At 38.3% G+C, this 22,077-nt stretch overlaps 1 protein-coding gene across 1 annotated transcript in view; it reads right to left on the reverse strand.

Moving 5' to 3' along the window:
- Positions 1 to 22,077, reverse strand: part of gpc5a (glypican 5a) — a 120,846-nt gene that overhangs the window by 51,785 nt on the left and 46,984 nt on the right. Inside the window, exon 7 of the mRNA XM_053318653.1 lies at positions 8,198 to 8,318. Within this exon, the coding sequence (XP_053174628.1) occupies positions 8,198 to 8,318 (121 nt within the window). The remainder of the gene's footprint in view (positions 1 to 8,197; positions 8,319 to 22,077) is intronic.

Here is a 22,077-nt window from a genome sequence, read left to right on the forward strand (position 1 = left end):
CCTGAGGTATCTGACTTTACAGATTCCTGTAGTGACATGAATTGATTGAACAAGCTGAATTAGTCATTCTCAGCATGTGGTATCATGTGAAACATCTCTTTAAATCAACAGGATAATTGTTATAACTGAGATTGTCTTATCTACTTAACTGAACATATAAACGTAATAACTATAAACAGTCAGATGTTAAAATGTTGTATGCACATTTTGGAGCACAACAAATAAAATGTGAATATATTCTCAGTGTTAATCTTTTGGACTAAGAGGAGAGGGGACATGAATAATTCACAAGAAAAACTGCTGGTCAACCACCACATCAATGACTGGTAAATAATTCAGCCTGTAGACTGGGTGAGGAGCTGCCTGCCCCTGATTATGATTGAGAGACACAGGGACAGGACCTACTTATAGATTCTTGATGGGTTTTACCACATCAAGAGGAGAGGACGGGCAAGGAGGAGAGGAGCCAACAAATAATTCATAGGAAAGAGCTGCTGATGAGCAAGATGATGAAATCCAGAGTTTGTACGCTCAGACTGCATGATGAATTTGTCAATAGCTGCATTGCTGTTTTGTGTTTTCCTGCAGTCTCGGCTATGGAATAGTAATGATACATTTCCATTTGGTTCTAGGGAAATTGGGAACAGTTTCTGCACTTCAGTTAGTCAAGGTCAGGGGCGAAATAAATGGAAATGGTAAAGAACATTTCTGATATGTAGATGAAAAACATGAAAATCAACATTTGCATGGACACATCACTGTTTTCCTCATAAAAATAGCCAACAGTGCCTTTTTTTAAAAGGTAACAGAACTTCACCTTTTTACCTTTCATCCATATTTCAGTGTGTTCTTCCCCCTCTCTCTCCAAGCACTGAGACAACCTGCCATTCATGCACATGTGTACTTTAAGGTAAGTTTCGTCCAATTAATAAAGTGCACCAACAGTGATTTACAGAGGCATTATGCCAGATATACCCAGATATGCACACAGCTACTCATGTGTACAATGTAATGAGTGTGCACTGGTATATGTAATTGATATTTTTGCTGGTCATAAACTGAGCTGCCATTAACCCCCCACACACACCTACCCTTGTGTAACTCCCGGTTACCAAAACAGTGGAATAAAATAAATTGGATAACTAAGAAAATTGATTAGAGAAAAGTGAATTTATGTGGATATGATTTTAATAATAAAATTAATTAATTAAAAAAAATAAAAAATACATTTTTAAATGTATCTGGATAAATAACCGTTGTACCAGCACATAGACTATAAAAGCCTGTGTCATCCCACTGTCAAAGCAGCAGCTGATCCATACCCAGACAAATAGAGCAGAACCCAGAGTGATAAAACAAGAGCTGGAGCAGTCACACTACTCTTTTTGCCAGAGTAAAATCCCAGTGAGTTTTTGATTGAAACTAATTTGTTGTAAATATGGCATTATTCACTGACAAAATCAGTTTAGGAAAAAGAGAAAAACGTTAGCGTGGCTAGCAACGGTTAGCCACCGCTAATGTTGACAACCATTGAACTTCTATTGTTTCTATACTTTATTTTAATATTGTTGTATTTATTTATTTCTATACATGTGTTATTGTTATATTTGGTAAATGCTGTTATTTTGAGAAAATATAAGAAAGAGAAAAAATAACTGATTAATGATATAAATAAATTGTGTTACTTACCTTTTTAATCATAACAGTTTGTCTTGTGTTTTGTGTCCAGTTACTTTTCGATGCCCATTTCTCCTGAGCAAATTTAGACTTCTGAGACGCTGGTCCAAATTGTATGTGAGTCCTCTCTTGTATTATAGAGAGGCTATCTAATTTTAAAGAAAAACTACTTTTGGTTGTTACACATACACCTTGTTTTCCGCTACCACACATACGTTCAATATATTTAAATTTCAAAAGAATCACTATTTAACTCTGGTTGCATCTTACATTACAGGCTTCTAAACATAACCCACATATTCTGCTCAAGCCCCAGTTTTCATTGTCCCTGAATAACAGGACTACCACTTTATAGGTCTACATTGTTTATTCTATTCAAAACATGCCTGTATGTCTCATAACATCTGTGATCAACAACATTAAGACAGCAAAAGAATAAAATATGATGGCTGAAAATTATTAAATGATAATTCATACACACTTCGTGACACTTTTGGTGTACTTCAGCAGCTAATGAGATGCCAATCAGAGGTTTTTGCAAATCAAGTCCCAATGAGATGATAATGCAAACTAGACTCAAGGACTGTGAACACACAAGCTGTTAAATGAATCATACCAGATGTACAACAAAAAGGTCTTAGACTATCAGACATAACATCACATGTAAGACTTTCCTGTTCCTCAGTTTTGAACTATTTTAGATACCACATTGACTAATTAGACCTCTTCAAAAACATTTCCTGCTTTAGAAAACCTGGGCTCAAGAATATAAGTAGGATACTTGAGACAGCAGGGAGTCTTTGTATAAGGGCCTGATGAGGTGTTTTCATCATGGAAGAAAAAAAAATCACTCCATACCAACAAGTCCTCATACCAAAATGAAAAACTAGGTTGATTGCCATTTCATCCACAACAGGTTATATCCTCACATGTCACACTGACCTCCTACCCAAAAAAAGATAACTCACACCAGGTTGTATTTTTGAAGGATTTCTGGAGAAGGCTTGACTTCCATCATTTGTCAATTTCATGGAACTTCCATTGAAACAAACAGACCAATCAATCAATTTGTATGTGATTCACATCCAGACGCATCCCGTCATGTTTTTTATGCTTTGAGTGAATCTCAAATCTGCTACTCTTTGTATGCTGTGAACTTATAACCAAATACCCGTAATCATATATCAAGCTCCTTAATTCACAATGAGCTTTTTGGCTTCATGATAGGTGTGATGTAGCATAGCTCAAGTGACAAGGAAGGTGGTAGGCAGTGGAAGAGGTTAACAAACATAGGGCCTGATTTACTAAAGGTTTGCATGTTTAAAAACGTGTGCAAACTTGACATCACCCGAAAAAAATGTGCAAGCTGATCTACTAACGCAGCACACTGAGGTTTGCGTCTTGCAACTGTGTAAGATAATACCATAGACTGTGTAAAAGAAATGGACGTAACATCCGTGACATAACCCATTGGTTTGTGGACTGCTGCTCGGAAGCCAATAGTTTCAAATCCAGGCAGCGCCATCTTGAAAATTTCAGGTGCATGCTGGGAAAAAAAGAACACTGATTCTACTTATATGGGCAGGAGGCGGAGTCATGGGCAGAAGTATGGGCGGAGCCAACGGCGGCGCGGGGAGGTTGCGATTTGTTGCGAGGGCTGGATCTCGAGTACATTGGTCAATCAACCTGTCAATCACGACGGAGCCACGCCCTAATGCATACCCTGCTTTATCGTCAAATATAAAATCAGGGAGGCCAAAATTTCACAAATGAACACCAGATTGCAATGAAGAAGGCTTTAAACTAGCGATTGAGACCATTAACACATTTTGAAAACGTTTTCTGAGGTTAGAAATCAAGTGAGAAGTTGGTGAATTCTCCATTGACTTGTATAGAGACGGAAGTCCTTTTGAACACAAAACGGTCGCCCCCTGGTGGCCTTTTGATAGAATGCAGCTCTAAGTTACTTGCACGTTGGCCTCATTTCAGAGGACCGGAACTCCCCGCCTGGATAATACGCGCTGTCCATTTAGGATGTTTGCCATAATGAATATGCAATATGGGGCATTTTAACCCCAGTGTGCAAAAAACATGGAGGAGAAAATGCAAACACGCTATATAGCACACGCAGTGTGATTTACCAAACCTGAAGGTATTTTTCTGACGGAAACTGCATCTATAAATAATACCTTTGAAGGGCAGGTATTAACCGGCTGCGCACTGTGCACAGATTACTGCTGTCACTGTGGTGAGGAGGAGACGGAGGCACAATGACAGAATACGCACAGGACAGATTTTTTTCCACCTGTATTAATAATTTTGGTTTTACTAACAGAATTGACTTTGTCACAAATACTCTCCCATATGTGGGTTTTTCTGGTAATATTTGTTTTTGTTATAACTCAATATATTTGTTAACCTCTTCCACTAGAACCTGATCACATTTCATTTTGCGATTGCAGCTTTCTGCTTGCCCAAACTCTCCATTCAGACACGCAAAACCCTCATTTAAATACTGCCGTCTCCACCCTGTTGCACCTGTTTTCATTTATGCAGTTATTCTTAGTAGATCACCTGCAAAACGCACAAAAACGGAACGCGCAATCTATTGCACTGTACATGCAATTTAGTACCCTTTATTTTGGATCTTAGTAAATCAAAGAGTGTTAAGGAGAAAACATTCATAGTGAAAAATGAGTAAAGAACTTCCCTTTGAGAATCAGTCTGAGCCAATTAAAGAGTGTAATTTGGTTTGAGTACACTCACAATCTTACTACAATAAATTTTTTGGTTATGTGCATGTTGAATTATCTTAAAACCCAAACAGAGCATTCCTTACAGCAAGAGACAGCTAACTGAACACAAGATCTGGATGGTTAACATCATGGCACCCAACAGACAAAGCATGTCTAAAATATGTTTAAAAAAAAAAAGACAAAATGAAAAGAACCGTTAACAGCCGAATGAACTGATCATTAGCTCTGTATGTCTTTGTCCCTCAAAATATTAACAGCTCAAGCAACATTTGGCGACCTCACAATGTCTTTTTCCAGTAGCCATTAGTTTGTTTTTGTTCAAAATTGCTTACAGGCAGCATCGTGATAGACAACACAGAGAACAGCAAAGAGAAAAAAAACATCAGCTTGATATAAAAATCTGTTTAGGCTACACTGTCTTTTCATCTCATGCTGCTTTTGCTGAGTAAATTCTGTAAATGTTTTCATAAATATTTACATTTCAGTGAATTCACAGTCAGTTGATTTTTAAGGACAACTGACAGCCAGCCAGTCAGTATTATGTAGATGTTATTAAGATGACATTATTTACAGAAGATTAAACACTGCCTGTAGAATGGCAGATTTTTTTATTCCATTCATACCAAACACTCCCTCTTATTCATGCATTAATAAACTACTTATATTCTTTTTTCCAAGTAGACATAGAAGATGCTCCTGGAGAAAACCAAGGTCAGAACTTTTTGGCAGCAATCATGCATCTGCTCTGTTATTGTCTTTGAATTGTTGCAGGGACTTGTTCAAAAATTCAAGACACTGTGTGCAGACTACTGTGCAGTTGCTGAATAACAGAATATCATTTCAGACCTGAAGCAGAAAACACAACTTAGATACACCATTACTGCTGCAATGCAAAGATTGTTGTACAAGCTGTGAATCTGAAAATCAAATGCATGTATTTTCTTTCTTTCTTTTTTTTTGGTACCAGTCAAACTTATATCAGTTAGTTTCTTCTAACTAGAGATTTGCCTCTCACATGAGGGAGTAAACTGATAATGAGCTACATATTATATGTTATGCTTGAGCATCATTTTACATCACTGTTTGTGACAGCACTAATGCATTCACACAATGTCACAGCTTTAAAAACAAAACAAGGCAAGTGTAAGGAAAAAATGTCTCTTATTTTAGACATAAAATTAACTTTGAGAAGAAAAAAAAGAAAAAGACAAGAAAAAGAAAAAGAAAAATCTTTAAGAGAACAAAAAAAAATCCAACATTTTCATACACATTGGTTTACTTCTCAACTACAGAAATCATAACTGACTATGTAGTTTGTTTATCTGCTGTGTTTATAACCATCACTGATGCAACCAAACCTTTAGCAGTGTCAGAAAACACTTAAAAGGTGAACGTAATTGCCATCTAGTATCAAATTGGCAGGGATAGCAGGTCCGACCCTGTGTTTTGGATATTAGCAGTGGGGCTGTCTTTTGTGCTGTACCTTAAAGCTACTATGATCAATCTTATTATATTAACTATGGATCAAATGATTGTACATTATGAAAAACGTAACTCATAGTGATGACAATCATCAACTGACTGCAGTTCCAACTTCGTAGCATCTTGCAGGTCATTGTTTTGGTTTTACAGCTCAAAACTTTCATACTTTCATAATGTTGTTTCCACCCATAGGCAGCAGAAAAGTACTATAATACACTGTGCATGACCTGCAGAGCATCCAGCTGCAGACAGACAAAGTTAGCGACTAGCTATTGAAGACAGTGGAATGGCATTAAGGATCTGATATTGCACTCGGGACTTAAGGAACGCAAACTCAGTGCTAAATGGAGAGTTTCTGGACTAATATTTGTCAGGTTGATAAATGTTGCTCTGTACCTGCGGGATGTGTTTAGACAGTTCTTTACTCAAATGTTTGCCACAAGGTTATAGTATGTCAGTGTTGTGTTGACAAGTTGTTTCTGCTACAACCATGAGGCAAAAAAGACACTTAATGCAATCAAAATGTGCACATGGATGCTTTTAAATATATCTTAAAGCTGATGATAAGAATTAAGTTAAATCTTTAGCAAAACCCCTAATTAATGAGGAAATAGATGGATCAATGAGGGGATTGGAGTCCAGAATGAACAAAATACTGAGAATACAGAGACAAAAGACATAGATTAGCAGATGAATATTGATTAAAAAGAGTTTAAAGTCTGACTGATCTGTATCATAGTGGTTACAGTAAATCATGTGCAGCAGATAAATAGTTTTTACAAATTCAAGCACAGAAAATATTTTTCTTTGAGCCAAAAATTCACATAACCTCAAGGACATTCAAAGAAGCACATCTAAGATGCAAACAGCAAAAATATACACACACATACACACACACATAGAAACATATACACAGGGAATGTCAACAAGGAGGATCAGGGGCTCTCAAATGGTTATGATAAAGATTTATGTGTTCTGACACCCCACAGATGGTGTGAATTAGTCAGGGAGGGGGTGCCAGCACGAGGTCAAGAGAGATGACCTGGCCTTCAGCCTGCCACTTGGGAAACCAAAGCAACAGACATGCGAAGCTGCTGCTGCAGAGCATCAACCAAGAGGCTGCTACAGCAGCTGTTATTGAGGAAGAAGAAGTGCTGCCGTTAACTGCCCTAATCTCATCATCCTAAAATATAAACAGCACTGAAAGGAGCCTCAGTAGCACAAATGTGCATAAAAGCAGGCTGGTTGATAGAAAAGCAACACAGATTTAGACAAAAAACAGAATAAAAATGTTGTAAATATGAAGAAGCACAAACCAGATCAAATGGGCTTTTAAATATGTAATGATTTGCTTCTGTGTACCTCAAAGAACAAAATTATAACACAGGTGGAAAAACGCCATCCTGTACGTATTCTGTCATTGTGCCTCCGTCTCCTCCTCTCCACAGTAACAGAAGTCATCTGAGCGCAGTGACCAGTTAATACCTGCCCTTCAAAAGGTATTATTTATAGACGCAGTTAGCGTCAGAAATAATACCTTCAGGTTTGGTAAATCACAATGTGTGTGCTGAATAACATATTTGCATTTTCTCCTCCCTGTATTTTGCACACTGGGGTTGAAACGCCCCACATTACATATTCATTATGGCAAACGTACTAAATGGACAGCACGTATTATCTTACACAGTTGAAAGACGCAAACCTCAGTGCGCTGCGTTAGTAGATCAGCTTGCACATTTTTTTCGGGTGATGTCAAGTTTGCACAAGTTTTTACACACGCAAACCTTTAGCAAATCAGGCCCTATATTTGTTAACCTCTTCCACTAGAACATCTGATTCCATGTAATCAAATTTCATTTTGCGCTTGTGGGCTTTCTGCTAGTCCAAACTCTCCATTAAGACACGCTCATTTAAATACTGCTTCCACTCTATTGCACCTGTTTTCATTTACGCAGTTATTCTTCGTACATCACCCACAAAATGCACACTAACTAAATGAGCAATCTATTGCACTGTGCATGCAATGTAGTAGCCTTTATTTGGGATCTTAGTAAATCAGGCACAATGGCCTCTATGGGCCCATATATTTATGGGAAGTACATCAGGTTGAAATAAACCAGAATTTTCCTGTAAATGTTCAACAAACTAACTATCAATCATGGAGAATTAGCAGATTGCCAAAGGAGACAGTTGCCATATGTTTGACAAACAGATGCAATAAAAGAAGAAGTGAAAAAATGTATCTATACAGTAAATACTGTACAGAAGTGAAAGACTCTTACCTGATTGATGTGTTTCAGTTTGTCTATGATTTGATTTATCACAGGATCTGCTCCTTTCACTTTAACTTCAGGGTTCGCTGCCTGAGCCTTAATCCCATTGCCCACCACACGGAGGGTGTAGCTGTGAACAAAATACAGAAGACACAGTTGACTATAGGTATGTTCATATATCCTCCAGTCATGTTGAGACTTAACATGAGAAAAACACTGAAAATGTGTCAGAAAAGAAAACTCGACACTCTCACAACGAGTGAAGTCGAACTTATTGTCTCTTTGGGAGTAATACTTAAAAAATGATCAATATTCTGAACTCACACGAAAGTGATGGCGTCATTCATTTGTAGGCATGCCCTGGGGTTAAAACAGGATTTGTGATAGGGAAGAAGCATGATTCACCTCTGTCAGCACGTGTGCATGAAAGCGTGTCTCTGCTGCAGCGATAAGGCTGCACAGTACATGTATGCTTTATTAAAACTATACTGTATATCAAGCTTTTTATGATCTCATTTGGAAATGCAACTACTAAATCACACAGTAAGTACCACTGAACACAACCATTCACTTATGATTTGCACCCCAATGTTTCAATATTCTGCATTAATCCTTGTTTTAAAGCCGTTCATTGTTGTTATAGCTCGGTAATAGGCTTCAGTTCACCTCAAGGCCTCAACACTTTTTCGTTTCAATGCAGTTTGTCAGATGTAATGACCCTGACCATGGTGGCTGGTGAGTGAGCACAATTCACTCACATCTCAATTTACTGCATATCATTTAATCAAACTAGTAGATCAAGGTAAAGTCACTCATGGCTGAAAGATCTGCTGAGCTGTTTGTGTGTTCTGTGTGTGCTGTGTGTGCTGTGTGTGTGTGTGTGTGTGTGTGTGTGTGTGTGTGTGTGTGAGAGAGTGTGTGCTCAATGTGGCTCAGCAGTGCAGAACTTCAATATCTGAATAGTGGATAGAAAATTAAAAATAACAGAATAAAATACATCATTAGCTTAAATGACTTTTGTAGCAGCCAACACAATGGTATGGGATTTAAGTAATATAAGGTCAAGAAGAGAAAAAAAAGTATGAATAAATAAAGTGCAGGATGCACTGGTGCCTAATTTATTTAAAAGGAAAGGTACTGTAGGTGGCAGACTTCCAATTTAGTCAGGATGTCTGGGTCCTTGAGATGTAATTTTGATATTAATTTCCTGCCAATCGGAGCTCCTATATGTGATTAGCTTTGGGAAAATACAGCTGCCATTCAGTGTCCCTTTTCAACTTTTTATCAGCAATTAGTCTGTTATCTCCACCTTTTTTTACTTATTGGGTTCTTTATTCTGTTTTGTGGCCTTTGTCCTCTCTGTCTGTGCTGTGGCTGTCTTTCTTCTGGCAGCCACGTCAAATTAAATATTAAAGTGAACATTTAAAATCTGTCTACAATAAAAGTGCTTAGTAATTTACAAGAGCAGATGTGCACAAGTTTGTTTAGGATTTTTGGTTGAAGAACAATCACAGTGGGGGAAAAAACAAAATCTGTGAGAAGTAATCAAAGTAATAGATTATTCTAGTTTCTTATTGGCTCCATTTATGACTCATGCCTTTTAGTTTTATTAAGGCTATATTTTTTATATTTTTTTATGTTTCTTTCTGCATTCAATTGTACATTTGCATGGATGTGTGACCTGTAAGTTGTGTCTTACACATTTCAGTGGAGTGCATAGATTCTATATTTCATTTGGTGTGCAAGGCTAATTTATGGTTTCTGTGTTTTATGCAAGTGTTATCACCATCATCATCATCATCATCATCATCATCATCATCAACAAAGTGAACAAATGATTTAAAAAATCTTGAAGATGAACTATATAGAGTATAACGTGAAAAACTGCCCTCATTTCAAAAGCTGGGTTACCTTTCTTCAATCAAAACTGAGTAATTTTATCTTCCATAAATGAGGGCAAAGTGCCGTTCTCATGAGAGGGAGTCTGAATGTAAGAGTTTGAGGACATCCTGAGGGTCGAACAGCTGCATTTTTGGTTTCAAAGTAACAGTTATCCCAGTGCATGTTAACACATTCTCAGATTTTCTGCCTTAACCTGATTTCTTTCTCTGACTAACTTCTTGTGTGCATGTTGTAAACATACTGATCGACAAAAATCAAAGGGTGGAAGTGAAGGCCCTGTTTGCTCAAGGCAGCAGGCGCCTCCGGCTGGGGGCGGATGTGTTGAGACTAAGCTGCACCTGAACCCTGAATACTGGAGTTATGATCCAGCTGCCTCCAGCTCTGTTTAATCCCTGGACACACCTGCTGCGATTTATTTAGATTGTATGTGCAAGACCTGAAAAAAAAGATGGGTATGGGTTACTATGAACTGTTAGGCATCCACCTATTAAAAAAAATATTAAGATTTATTTTTAATTACTTCCACTCGCAATTGTATCCTTGATAATCTCATATGATCATGAGATGCCATCCTATGTAACAAATAGCGCCTCTTCGTGACCTTTGCTGCACTCTTTTCCCTCCTTCCTGTACAATGTGATTAATAGCAGATTGAAGAGATTACATCAGAGCCATCTGTGCCCACTTCAACCAAAGAAAATGTGTACAGCCACACATCTGTGCATGTTATTGACAAAAACTGTTTTATATTGAGAAAACCATTGACATGTATGAATTTAGATGCATTTAGATGTGGAAACACACATGAAATATAATTCGCATCTACACACACATATATACACACACACGGGAAACTCGTCTTGCGATCAGTAATCAATGCATTTCATTATGCCATAGGGATCTATAACCTGAACCATATACAATGTCTTGTAACATGCTGCAGGCTGGGAATGCAACATAAAGACTCTTGGGAGGTTGCAACACCAGAAAATAAGGGCCTACTCCTTAAAAGGTTTCATAGATTAAAAAAACATTGATCATAGTCATCACATATTCTTCAGGGTGAGTAAAAAGCATACAGTAGCATCAAGCACAACCTACAAGAGGATATCAAACAGCTGAGTGATTGCCTGTGTCTCTGTGGACCAGCAGCGGGATCCTATAATCCATATCCTTCTCCCCAAAGGGACGCTTGGTTTGCATCTCATCTCTGCTCACATTGCTGTTCAGCCCTAGATTGAAAATTTCAATCATTTTATTCGTGGCCCTTATCCCCATCTCATTCGACTATATTTATCTGTAAGTACAAAACCTTCACATTGGGGAGAAAGAACTCTGTGGGCTTGGTTGCTTTACTATTTGACTTCAGGACAAAGTAGGATTGGCAAGTCAAAGTAATTTACTCTGATCAGGAGAACTACTATTTCTTAAATTTCACTGTCTTATCTATATCACTTCCATTTGGACTTAAAAAAAGGACTGGATGACAGTTTGGCTGCACTGACCATCATTATTGAAGAAAATAACAATGTTCAATAAATAATAAAAGTATTTTGTGCAAATTGTGATTGAAATTCATTACTTAATCATTAAAAACAATGCATGTTATTCTGCATACGTTCTTTTTAATGTAATAGCAATATTTGAAAACTGAGTGTCTCCGTATATTTGTTTCTGTTTTTATTTGTATTGTTTCTGGAAGATGTTTATTGATCACAGCTGAACATTCACATCATCATTTAATTATCAGGTCACAGACTGCTCATAGTGTTTTCAGTCTATTAGTATACTTCTGCTGCCTTACAGGTATCAGTCAGGAGTTGCAGCTGAGCATGGCTGTTAATCATGTCAGTCACACAATCTTTCAATTGTGTATGTTTTTCTGCCATTTAGACATGTTGACTATTTAAAATCAAATTCAGTTCATCTATTAGGTTCATATGTTTTGGTTTGTTTTTGTTTTTTTTGGGGGGGGGGTTATACTGTGGTGTAAAACAGTTGGCTGCCTAGATGCAGATGTGTGTGAGATGTGTTTTTCCCGAGAGCACCTTCATCAAAATGTTATGGAGGGAGGATTTCAGTGGCTCGGGAGATGAAGGAGGTAGACCATGCACACTGTTCATGGTTGGCTGAGAGAGAAACAAAGCAGGCCGGCGGTTAGTAGGCTAGAAGGCAATACCTGCCTTCCAGTCGTCACTGAGGAAACGAAAGTCCTTCTGGCTCACTGCCGAGCATGGAAAGAAGCTGGGAGAGCTCACTACTTCAAAGCCGCCTGTTCACTTAAGCTCAAAAGGACAGAAAATACTTCAGGCAAGACAATGGAACATATGCAGTTTAATGTGTAAAATCAACAAGAGGGCCATGCTTCAAACAAACATCTGTTTGGTACAATAACCCAGAGTTAATATGGTAATAAAGAAAGCAATACACACAGTAGTTAAATAATACACCAAGATTTCTATACCTCCCGCCGAGGAAACGTTTATGTCTATATTCCAAAATGGGCCTCATGCAAGAACATTTTTGTATTATTATGCTTGCTAAAATATTATTGTGTGTGTGTGCTTTTTATTGTAGGAGGAGGATAAAAAAAACAAAAACAAAAAACCTACAGTAACTACACCTTTGTGGCAAAAGAACATGTCACCCAGTGCAGTAGTTCGGCTTACTGACACGTTTTCAATAGTTTTTGGACAGAACAGAAGTCTGCGGCACAGAGGAATACCATATATCAGACTTCAGATACACACACAATACTTCAAAGTAGGATGAGAGTTCATTGTTGGTTTGGCACATGAGATTTGTTGACAATAAGAAAAATATAAAAAGCTGCATTTTTAGCTCTAATACCAAATGTGTTCATATAAGTGGTTGTTTAATGTATCGTAAGTCAAGACATGTTTTGACATCTGCAGGAATGTCTTTTCTTTTTGTATTTGTGGAAAAATTCTGAATCTGACAAATAAATTGAGTGACAAAATTTTCAAAGACAGGTTGTAACCATAGACTGTATAAAAGAAATGGACGTAACATCCGTGACGTCACCCATTGGTTTTTGGACTGCTGCTCGGAAGCCAATAGTATCGAATCTGGGCGGTGCCATCTTGAAAATTTCAGGTGCATGCTGGGAAAAAAAGAACACGGATTCTACTTATATGGGCATGAGGCGGGACCATGGCAGGAAGTGTGGGCGGGACAATGGGCGGGACGAGGAGGTTTACGAGCCTATGGCTGTGAGGGCTGGATCTCTATACAGTTCACTGATAGAGATCCATTCAACTCAGCACGCTTGTATCCATCTTGATGTCTATGCTGCCTACCCGACCCACCGCAACCCACACACCGAAAATGGAGGGAAAATCACAATTCGAGGTAAACTCGTAAACTTTACAGCCAAGTGTTAAAGTAGCTTAGTAATGTGACATACCTAATTGCATGCCTGCATATAATCATCAAATATTAAGAGAGGAGTAACGTTAGTTACGTGTGTAATGCTAATGTTAACTGTTGCCTGTATTGACGTGCTAGCTGTCAGAGCTAACGTTAGCACACGTAGAAAATAGCTTATTGAACTAACGTTATCATTCGGTGTTTTTAACTGTTATCATATACTGTTAAGGGCAGTTGGTACACACCAAGTAACATTACTTCAGTAAGGATATTTTTTGCAAGTGTTGTTCATTTCATTGTCAAAAAACAACAGATCTATTGGAATTATTTCTTTATCTTTCAGGAAAAAAATATCCACACTACTGCTACCACTATGGCATGTGGACCTGATAAAGGAAGGCGAAGTGAGTATTATTTACTTGTTAGTTAGTTACTTAGATAGTTACTTGTTATATAACTAACAATAACTTAACTACTTATATATAATTCAAGGGAATAATGTATTTATAGATAAATTAACTGTGTGGAGCTAATGTATTAAAAGTTATTTCCTCTTTGTCTTTATAGTTTATAATCTGATACATTTCTCTTTATAATGTTTTTTCTCCATCCAGTGAATGTTTGGATAATTGGTGACAGCTACGTCCGGCGTGGGGCTGAGAGAGCTGCAGAGACCATGGGGGACAACCTTGATCACGACAACCTGCTCGTCCAGTGGTTCGGCTGGGGTGGCCTGAGGTGGAAAAGCCTTGTCCCTTTTTTCCGCAGGTCCCTACAAGGAAGAGCAGTGCCGGACATCCTCCTCATCCACTGCGGCGGGAATGACCTGGGGAGTGTGAAGAGTGTCGGCCTTGTCGCAGCCATGAAGGAGGACCTGCGCCGCCTCCACCTGCGGTACCCGGATATGAGGATCATCTTCTCTGAACTCACCCAGAGGTGCAGGTGGAGGGCTGGTGACAAACCTGCGAAGCTTGACAAGGCTCGCAGGTTTGTGAACAGTGTTATGGCTACATTTGTTCCTTGTTTAAATGGTGTTTTTGTTCATCACCCTCACATCAGGTTTGACACTCCTGGGTTATTTGTGCGTGATGGAGTTCATTTAACCCCTAGGGGAAATTATATTTTTTTAAACAGCTTTGCTGAGTCCATTAAAGCCCAACTTCAGCAACAGTGAAATGTTGTAGTTTCTTTGCTGTTGAAGTTGAGCCTTAATGGATTTTTTTTTTCAGCCCTGACCAATAGCCCACAGTGTCATGCCTCATGTGATGGGTGTTATTTTTGATAATATATTATTTTTCCTTATTTTAACAATTGTGGCCATAACACTGTTCAGATTTACCGGCTCTGCTCTTCCTTGTCCCCTACATACTCCTATTCCCACCCTTTTTTTCTCCCCTAACCACCCCAGTCGAATCACCCCATGGTCTCTGACACTCTCTCTCCCCATGCCAGACGTAGCTGTCACAAAATGTAAATAGTTCAAAATGTTACAGTTCACAGTTCCCCATTAACTTGATGCAATATTGTGCAATAAAGAATTTTTGATGATCATGCCCTTAGTTTGTGGAACTTTTTTTTTTTTTAATGGTGTAGATCTGGTATGAATTGTTACAATAGCTACATGTACAGTATTATAATTATGCAAATACATTGAGGTTTGTTGAATATGTAATTACAAGAGCTTTAGTCAACACATTATAGCAACATTTATTAAATGTTCCAATCCTATCATTGCCTGTCTAACAACTGCAGAAATTAATTCAGATTCAAGAAATTGAACCTCAGAATATTAAGGACAGAATTATACACTGCTACAATAGTTGGTCTATGGTTTCATCTGATTAAGTTGAACTGGAATTGGTTTTCTGGAATCATCATCACAACCCATTTGAGAACCAAGGATGTTGTCTATGCAGTCTCCGTTCTCCACAACCAGATGAATGGCATCAAATAACACTGCTCCACGGATGAGGTCTTCCTTCTCGGTCATTTCAATGTGGATACCTTTCGAATTAAAGACAAAGACAAACACTTTAGTTGAGAAATGGTGGATTACAATGAATTATATACATATAACAGCTTGTCAGGATAGGTGTACATCAACAAATATGCTTAATGTCAAGGTAAGATTTCCTGTCTTGTGTTTTCCATGTATTTCAAGAAAGGACTTCCATCATGTTCTATATATGTTTAAAAATAAACATAACATAACACTATGAAACCGTGATTTTTTGCCTAAGGTTATTATACCGTCATAATCTCATACAGACCCATGCCTAATTAAGACTTAAAGCCAGTTTTCATCTCTAGTCTCTGACATATTAAAATAACATTACATTAAAAAGTGGAGTCATACACTATCAGACTTCTTACAACCAAAATATATTAAGACTGAAATTAGCCTGTATTAAAACAGTCGATATGACAACACACAAATAGGCGAATTTAAGAGGACATGAAGATAAATAGCCAGTGCTGTTTAGGAAGTGGTGACCTGCTAACAAAATGTATTAACCATTAACACGTACTGTATTGCCATATTGTCCCACTGTATTGCCACAAAGCTGGCGTAATCATGTCTAAATTATGTTAATTTCAACCTTAAATATCACAACGACCTCACAAACAGCTATATTGACGTTGCACACACAGCTTTTGACTGCTCACATTTCTATGACTTTGTTACTAACGTTACGTTACCGGCGAAGTTAACGCTAGCTTTGTTAGCAGCGGGTTAGGGGGTACCTATGTTTCTTATATACAGTCTATGCTATGTTCCCCGGGTCCTTTGTTCCCTGATCGCGCCCTTTCATATATACAGTCTATGGTTGCTAGCTCAGCGGCTAACTCAGCTAACTGGCTAACTGTACACGGGATCATCCCTATCATCGACTGTATATAAGACTGTATATAGACCTAAGGTTATATAAGGTTCCCCGGTCACATACAAAGTGGGTAACACATGGATGATCCCGCAGGTTAGCACATGGTGACTCGTAACTTAAACTTCACTCTTCGTCAGTAATGCACGTTAATGTTAACTATGATATTAATACTAATTTTGGCTAAAATAAAATGCAAGTCATTTTGAATGGGAAATGCAATGTTACTTACCGAAACAGCTGAATATCAGAATCCTTTGTGTATCGGTTAGCACATCCAAAAGCCGAACAAACCATTTTTAGGCGACTGAAATGTAAAACAAAACTCTGAACTCAGAAAAACTGTCGATGTGAGACAAGTTCACGGCAGGTTCAAGGCCTATCTGTCTGCCCTCCTGAGCCTGTCAGTCAACCTGTCAATCACGACGTAGCCACGCCCCCAATGCATACCCTGCTTTATCGTCAAATATAAAATCAGGGAGGCCAAAATTTCACAAATGAACACCAGACTGCATTGAAGAAGGCTTTAAACTAGCGATTGAGACCATAAACACATTTTGAAAACGTTTACTGAGGTTAAAAATCAAGTGAGAAATTGGTGAATTCTCCATTGACTTGTATAGAGCCGGAAGTCTTTTTGGACACAAAACGATCGCCCCCTAGTGGCCTTTTGATAGAATGCAGCTCTAAGTTACTTCCGCATTGGCTTCATTTCAGACGCCTGGAACTCCCCGCCTGGTTGTAACAGTCCGACAGGTTATAATAAGGTGTTTTCATATGAAGGATTATTATAATCGGGATTACAAGGTTTACCAGTATGTGTACTTAGAACTGTGTACCTTTAGTAAGAGCTGTGACAAAGAGGATAATACGGCAACAGTCAGCACTGCCTCTGGCAAAGATTTAGCTCCAAACATCACAACTGCCACATTTGTTCCAATTACTAGGAAGCCCTGGGCCTTGAAGTTGTATTGACGTGTGCCAGGTAGACACTATGGAATTAGCCAGACAGACCTGTTTGAGGAAGGTGGCAGTGGTAATTAATATGGTGTGGTAGTTAGGCAGTGGACAATGGCCACTTTGTGTCAGGAATTCATACTTTGTGTTATACTGAGATGTTGGCACTTGATCTTAGGAAGACTGAGAAACTGGCTGACTGCTTAAGTGCACTCAAATGGTGGTGAAGCAAATACCAATTTGAGGAAATCAGGGAGTTAAGACTGATCGATGTAAAAATCAAAGTAGATTGCACAAGAGTCTCTTCTGTTGGCAACAGTTGTCTATCTACACAGTCCTAAAAAGGACAAAACAGGAAAACAACAGCTGCATTTTTGTAGGCATTTTGTATTTGTATTTCATATATTGACAGTTTTGTTCATGCTTCTTTCATAATTTTCCAATAATGTCCTCATAGTTTGCTTGAAAAAATATGTAAGTTAATACTAATTATCGTAAAATTAGTGGCAAAGTTCAAGTAGCACACTTAAAATTATATAATTGCAATTATTAGACTACAGAGTCTTTCAGTGCACAGCAGGTCAGCTGAACATGTAATTATGTGAAATGTGTCTACAGGCAAGTTTCAACATACACCATACAGAGAAAAGGTTTCCAATAACAAATTCATTTTACTTGGGTTTAAATGGAGCAGTTCCTGCTAGGATATTCCCATTTTCTCTACAATTACTACCAAATAACATAGTTCTTTCCAGGGATCTATCTAGGTATATTAGAAAATGACATTATATTTTATCTACTTATATGCGTGTTGCCAGTGCAAAAAATGATTTGATACGTTTTCTCATTTTTTTACCCAGAATATCCACTCTTGGAAACTAAAGCATGAAAACCATTTTTATGTTGTAGGTTAAGCACTCAAAGTGAGTGCTTGGTTAAGGTGAGGAAAAGATCATGGTCTTGAGTTAAATATTAAGTAAGTCAACTCTGACTCAAAGCACAAAACATTTTCCCTCTCACCTTAACCAAGTGTTTCTGTGGCCACAACCTACCCACACATTTGACACAGGACATACTCCACTAGTGTTAAAGTGCTGTACTGTATGCATTCAAACAGCCACCCCAAGCTCCTCCCTATGATTTCTTAATGCAACTTCTAGATTGGGAAAATTGTTGGCAGTGAGCATGCAGTACTGCAGGCAGCTTTTGGAAAATCAAATTAGTAGTATATAAAAATATATTGTAAGAGATGGAATTGAACTATCAAATATCAGCATGTTTATACGAATCAAAGATGTTTTTCACTTGATCACACTTCTAATGTGTGTGCCCATTCAGACACTGCAGAAATGACACAGCAGTTTGAAAAGCACTTTCTGTTTTTTGTTTGTTGTTTGTTCATGTTTTTTTACAATATGCAGTGCTTGGGGAAATTACGACAGACGCCTTTTTAAATGGCACGCAGCCCCAAGATCCCTGCAGAAAAGGAGAACAGTGTGACCAGAGACAGTATGCTTAGACTGCAGGGGTCAAGTCAATACATACACTGAAATGTATTCATCACTTTTCACTCTTCACTATGTGAAGTATGCTTAGGTGTAAACAGGTGACATCAAAGTCAGCGAGGTATGACAACAACAACAACAACAAAAATCAGCGGTATTTCAAATGTGGCACGTGTGGAAAAAACAAAGTTAATGTTCTCCAGTGTTAGAATGACAACTGACTGCACTGTTGTTCCTGTGGCCTCCAGCCTCACCACTTGATAGCCACAACTCTGGAACAAACTGAATTTCTCCACCATTTTAAACTAAATTTGTACAAACAAGTGTCAGCATATGGTGCAGCGCCTCTCTTAACACACATCCCCAAAATGACACCTACCTCATTGTCACAGAAATCCATTATTGGGGTTGTAAAGAGCGTGTTATATTGTACAGATAATTTCCCTAGGAAGCTAAGTGGCTCTGTGTGCAAATGAGCTAATGCAACGTGCGAGCGGTTAATGCCAAATAGATATCAGAAGTCCTCAAATAGCGATGGAACTTTTATAACACCTCTTAAATATTTGAGTTTTATGGAAGGTAATGAGGACAAATGGAAAAAAGCTGGCTATCTAGGAGGTACAATGGCCTCATTAAACCACATGGTCACGGAAAGAGGGAATTTAAAAAAAAATGTTAATGCCCCATAAGGGCAGTAATGGCCAGGATTAAACAGATGCAGTAAGAGCAGGTCAGGCAGTAAAAGACTCATCAGAGGTTTTATGATAACAGTGATCAACACCCTCACATTCAAAATAATCTTCTGCTGTATTTTCTTTACAGTGCACACATACATAGTGTATCTGACCCATCTGTTTGAGAGTTTTAGTTTCAGAACGCAGAAAAAATATCCTGCAGAATCCCGTGCACTGATTTCTTGGTCTCAATCCAGTGCAGATTATCAAAATCATCAGTCTGATGAAAAACATTTTTCCTCTCTGGCACAGAACTTAAGAGGCTTAGACATCATTGCCATCTTCATTCACTGACCAAAGCTTGTCCAAATTTCAACACCTGCTTCATGGAGACAAACATTGACAAGATGATTATGAATTTATTAGGAGTTCTGTAAACATGCATAAACAAATCAACAAGCTAAGAGCAGCACCCATATTCTCAGGCCATCAAATAGTCGAGGCAGCAAGGATGTCAGGTTTAAAGCAAACACTTGAGAAATGATTGGACTATGGCTTTTTTTCACAACTAGGTATCTATCCAAGCCAGCATTGAAGCCAAAGGAGCACAAATAGATGGTAATAAGCTTGCTGTCCCACTCTTGTGTTGAGATATTTAAGCACAGTACTAACATGTAATTTGTCAGTGCCATGCTCACCAGTACTGCATCTGAAGACTCCCACTGCCTCTAAATGATCAGTCCTTTACTTTCAAAAGGTATCAGATGCTTAACGAGACCAGGAAGCACACAATTTCTGCAGAAATGAAAAATACATTGACATGACTGCTGAGAGATCTGCACCCTTTTAATCTCATGCTGGCAGAATGTGTGTACATTAATGTGAGAACCGTAACATGATTTGACTTTTATCTGTTTTCACAGGTATTAAAAAAATGTTTACTAAAGGAGGGTTTAGAGTCATGCACTAAGGGGTTGTATTGCTATAGTGCCTACGCACATAGACACCCACGCTACACTATATTTAAATGACTAAAAATTAACTGCACATCAGAGCAAAGGAGGAGAATTCATGTGGTTAGTATGTCTGGGTTGCTTGAGTTTCTCCTACAAGTTCCTGAGACTGTTGGTAGTGAAGGCATCATTAGGCAAGTTTTAAAAAGTCCCAGTAATCTTATCCATTTCAGTAACACAAATTCAGCGAAGATTTTTCCCCCGGAAACATTCTGCTTACTGATATCTATAACAGAAAAGAAAAAAAGAAAACTTAAAGTTGTGGTGTGAAGTTGTGAAGTAACAATGTTTGAGCTTCACTGTGTAGACTGATGTATGTGCAGAGTTTGACACGAGAACGCTGCTTTTATATTCATCTGCTGAAGAAGGAAAGTTTCACTGTGCTCACTGAAAATCTGTGAACCTATTAGCTATAAATATGAATATACAGTATACATTGATAGTTACTGTATTTTTTTAATGAGTGAGAAGGAGTAGATGTAATTTAATTTATTTTTAACGAAATTATTTGTGGAAAAACTATATTAGACAAAAGACGCCTCCTTTTAAATAGCTGTCACTCTATGTGTCAACAGACATCTGTCTAATTTTCCACAGGCACTATAAAAAGGATCAAATTAGATGCTGATTAATCAACATCAAAACCTATGCTGTAGGTAGGTATAGCAGACTAACCATTAACCCCTTACTTGCACTGACATCAGGAATGAGGCAACTCTGCTGTGTTTTGTAAAGTACATGTAGAGTACATTTATCCTTGCAGAGTGCATGGGGACTTTTTTGTTATTCCCTGCTGTCCAGCAGCACAGAAGAAGCAATTTTTGACTAACTCGATTTCATTTCACAGAATAACCTCAACCTGACAAGATGCGTATGCTATTGCACAGATTGCACAATTGGTGTAAAAGAGAGGTTACTAGTAGCACATGCACATGCACGACACCAACACATTGTCACATTCACAGAGAACAACTGGCTGTGAAAAAAACCTCAAAACGGTACTGGACAAGTCTGCGAAAATAGTTAATATAATCAAAAGTAAATCACTGTGCATTGAGGTCAAGTTGTTCCTGCATCATAGTGATTGACTGTGTGACAGATGATTTCCAATGGCTTGCAAAATTGGCATACCTGGCTGATTTTTTCAGCACTCTCAATGCTTCCAAGTTGGAGCTGTGAGCAAAAGCCGCCGCCGCCACCTGTCCTGTCAAAGCTGCACACCGCAAGAATTGTAGTGTGCCGGTCTAAATCACAGAGATTCGATTGTTTTCCAATGCTCATGGACTTCCTCCTCACTGCAATAGAGGAGCTGAATGGCGACAAAGTTGCAGCCGTCAAGGAACATCTGCAAGGCCTTCACTCACAATTGGTAAAATATTTACCAGAATTAGACACAGGCTTTGAGTGGATTGGATATCCATTTGGGGACAAAACATACATCAAACATGACAGTTTCAAGATTCCACCAAGAAAGGCTGACAGCCTTGTGGTCATCACATCAGATGGGACACTGAAGACAACTTTCAAAGAGAAATGCTTCACAGACTTTTTGATCTATTTCTAATC

The sequence above is a fragment of the Scomber japonicus genome, chromosome 1 (genome assembly GCF_027409825.1).
Source record: "Scomber japonicus isolate fScoJap1 chromosome 1, fScoJap1.pri, whole genome shotgun sequence".
Classification (NCBI taxonomy): Eukaryota; Metazoa; Chordata; class Actinopteri; order Scombriformes; family Scombridae; genus Scomber; species Scomber japonicus.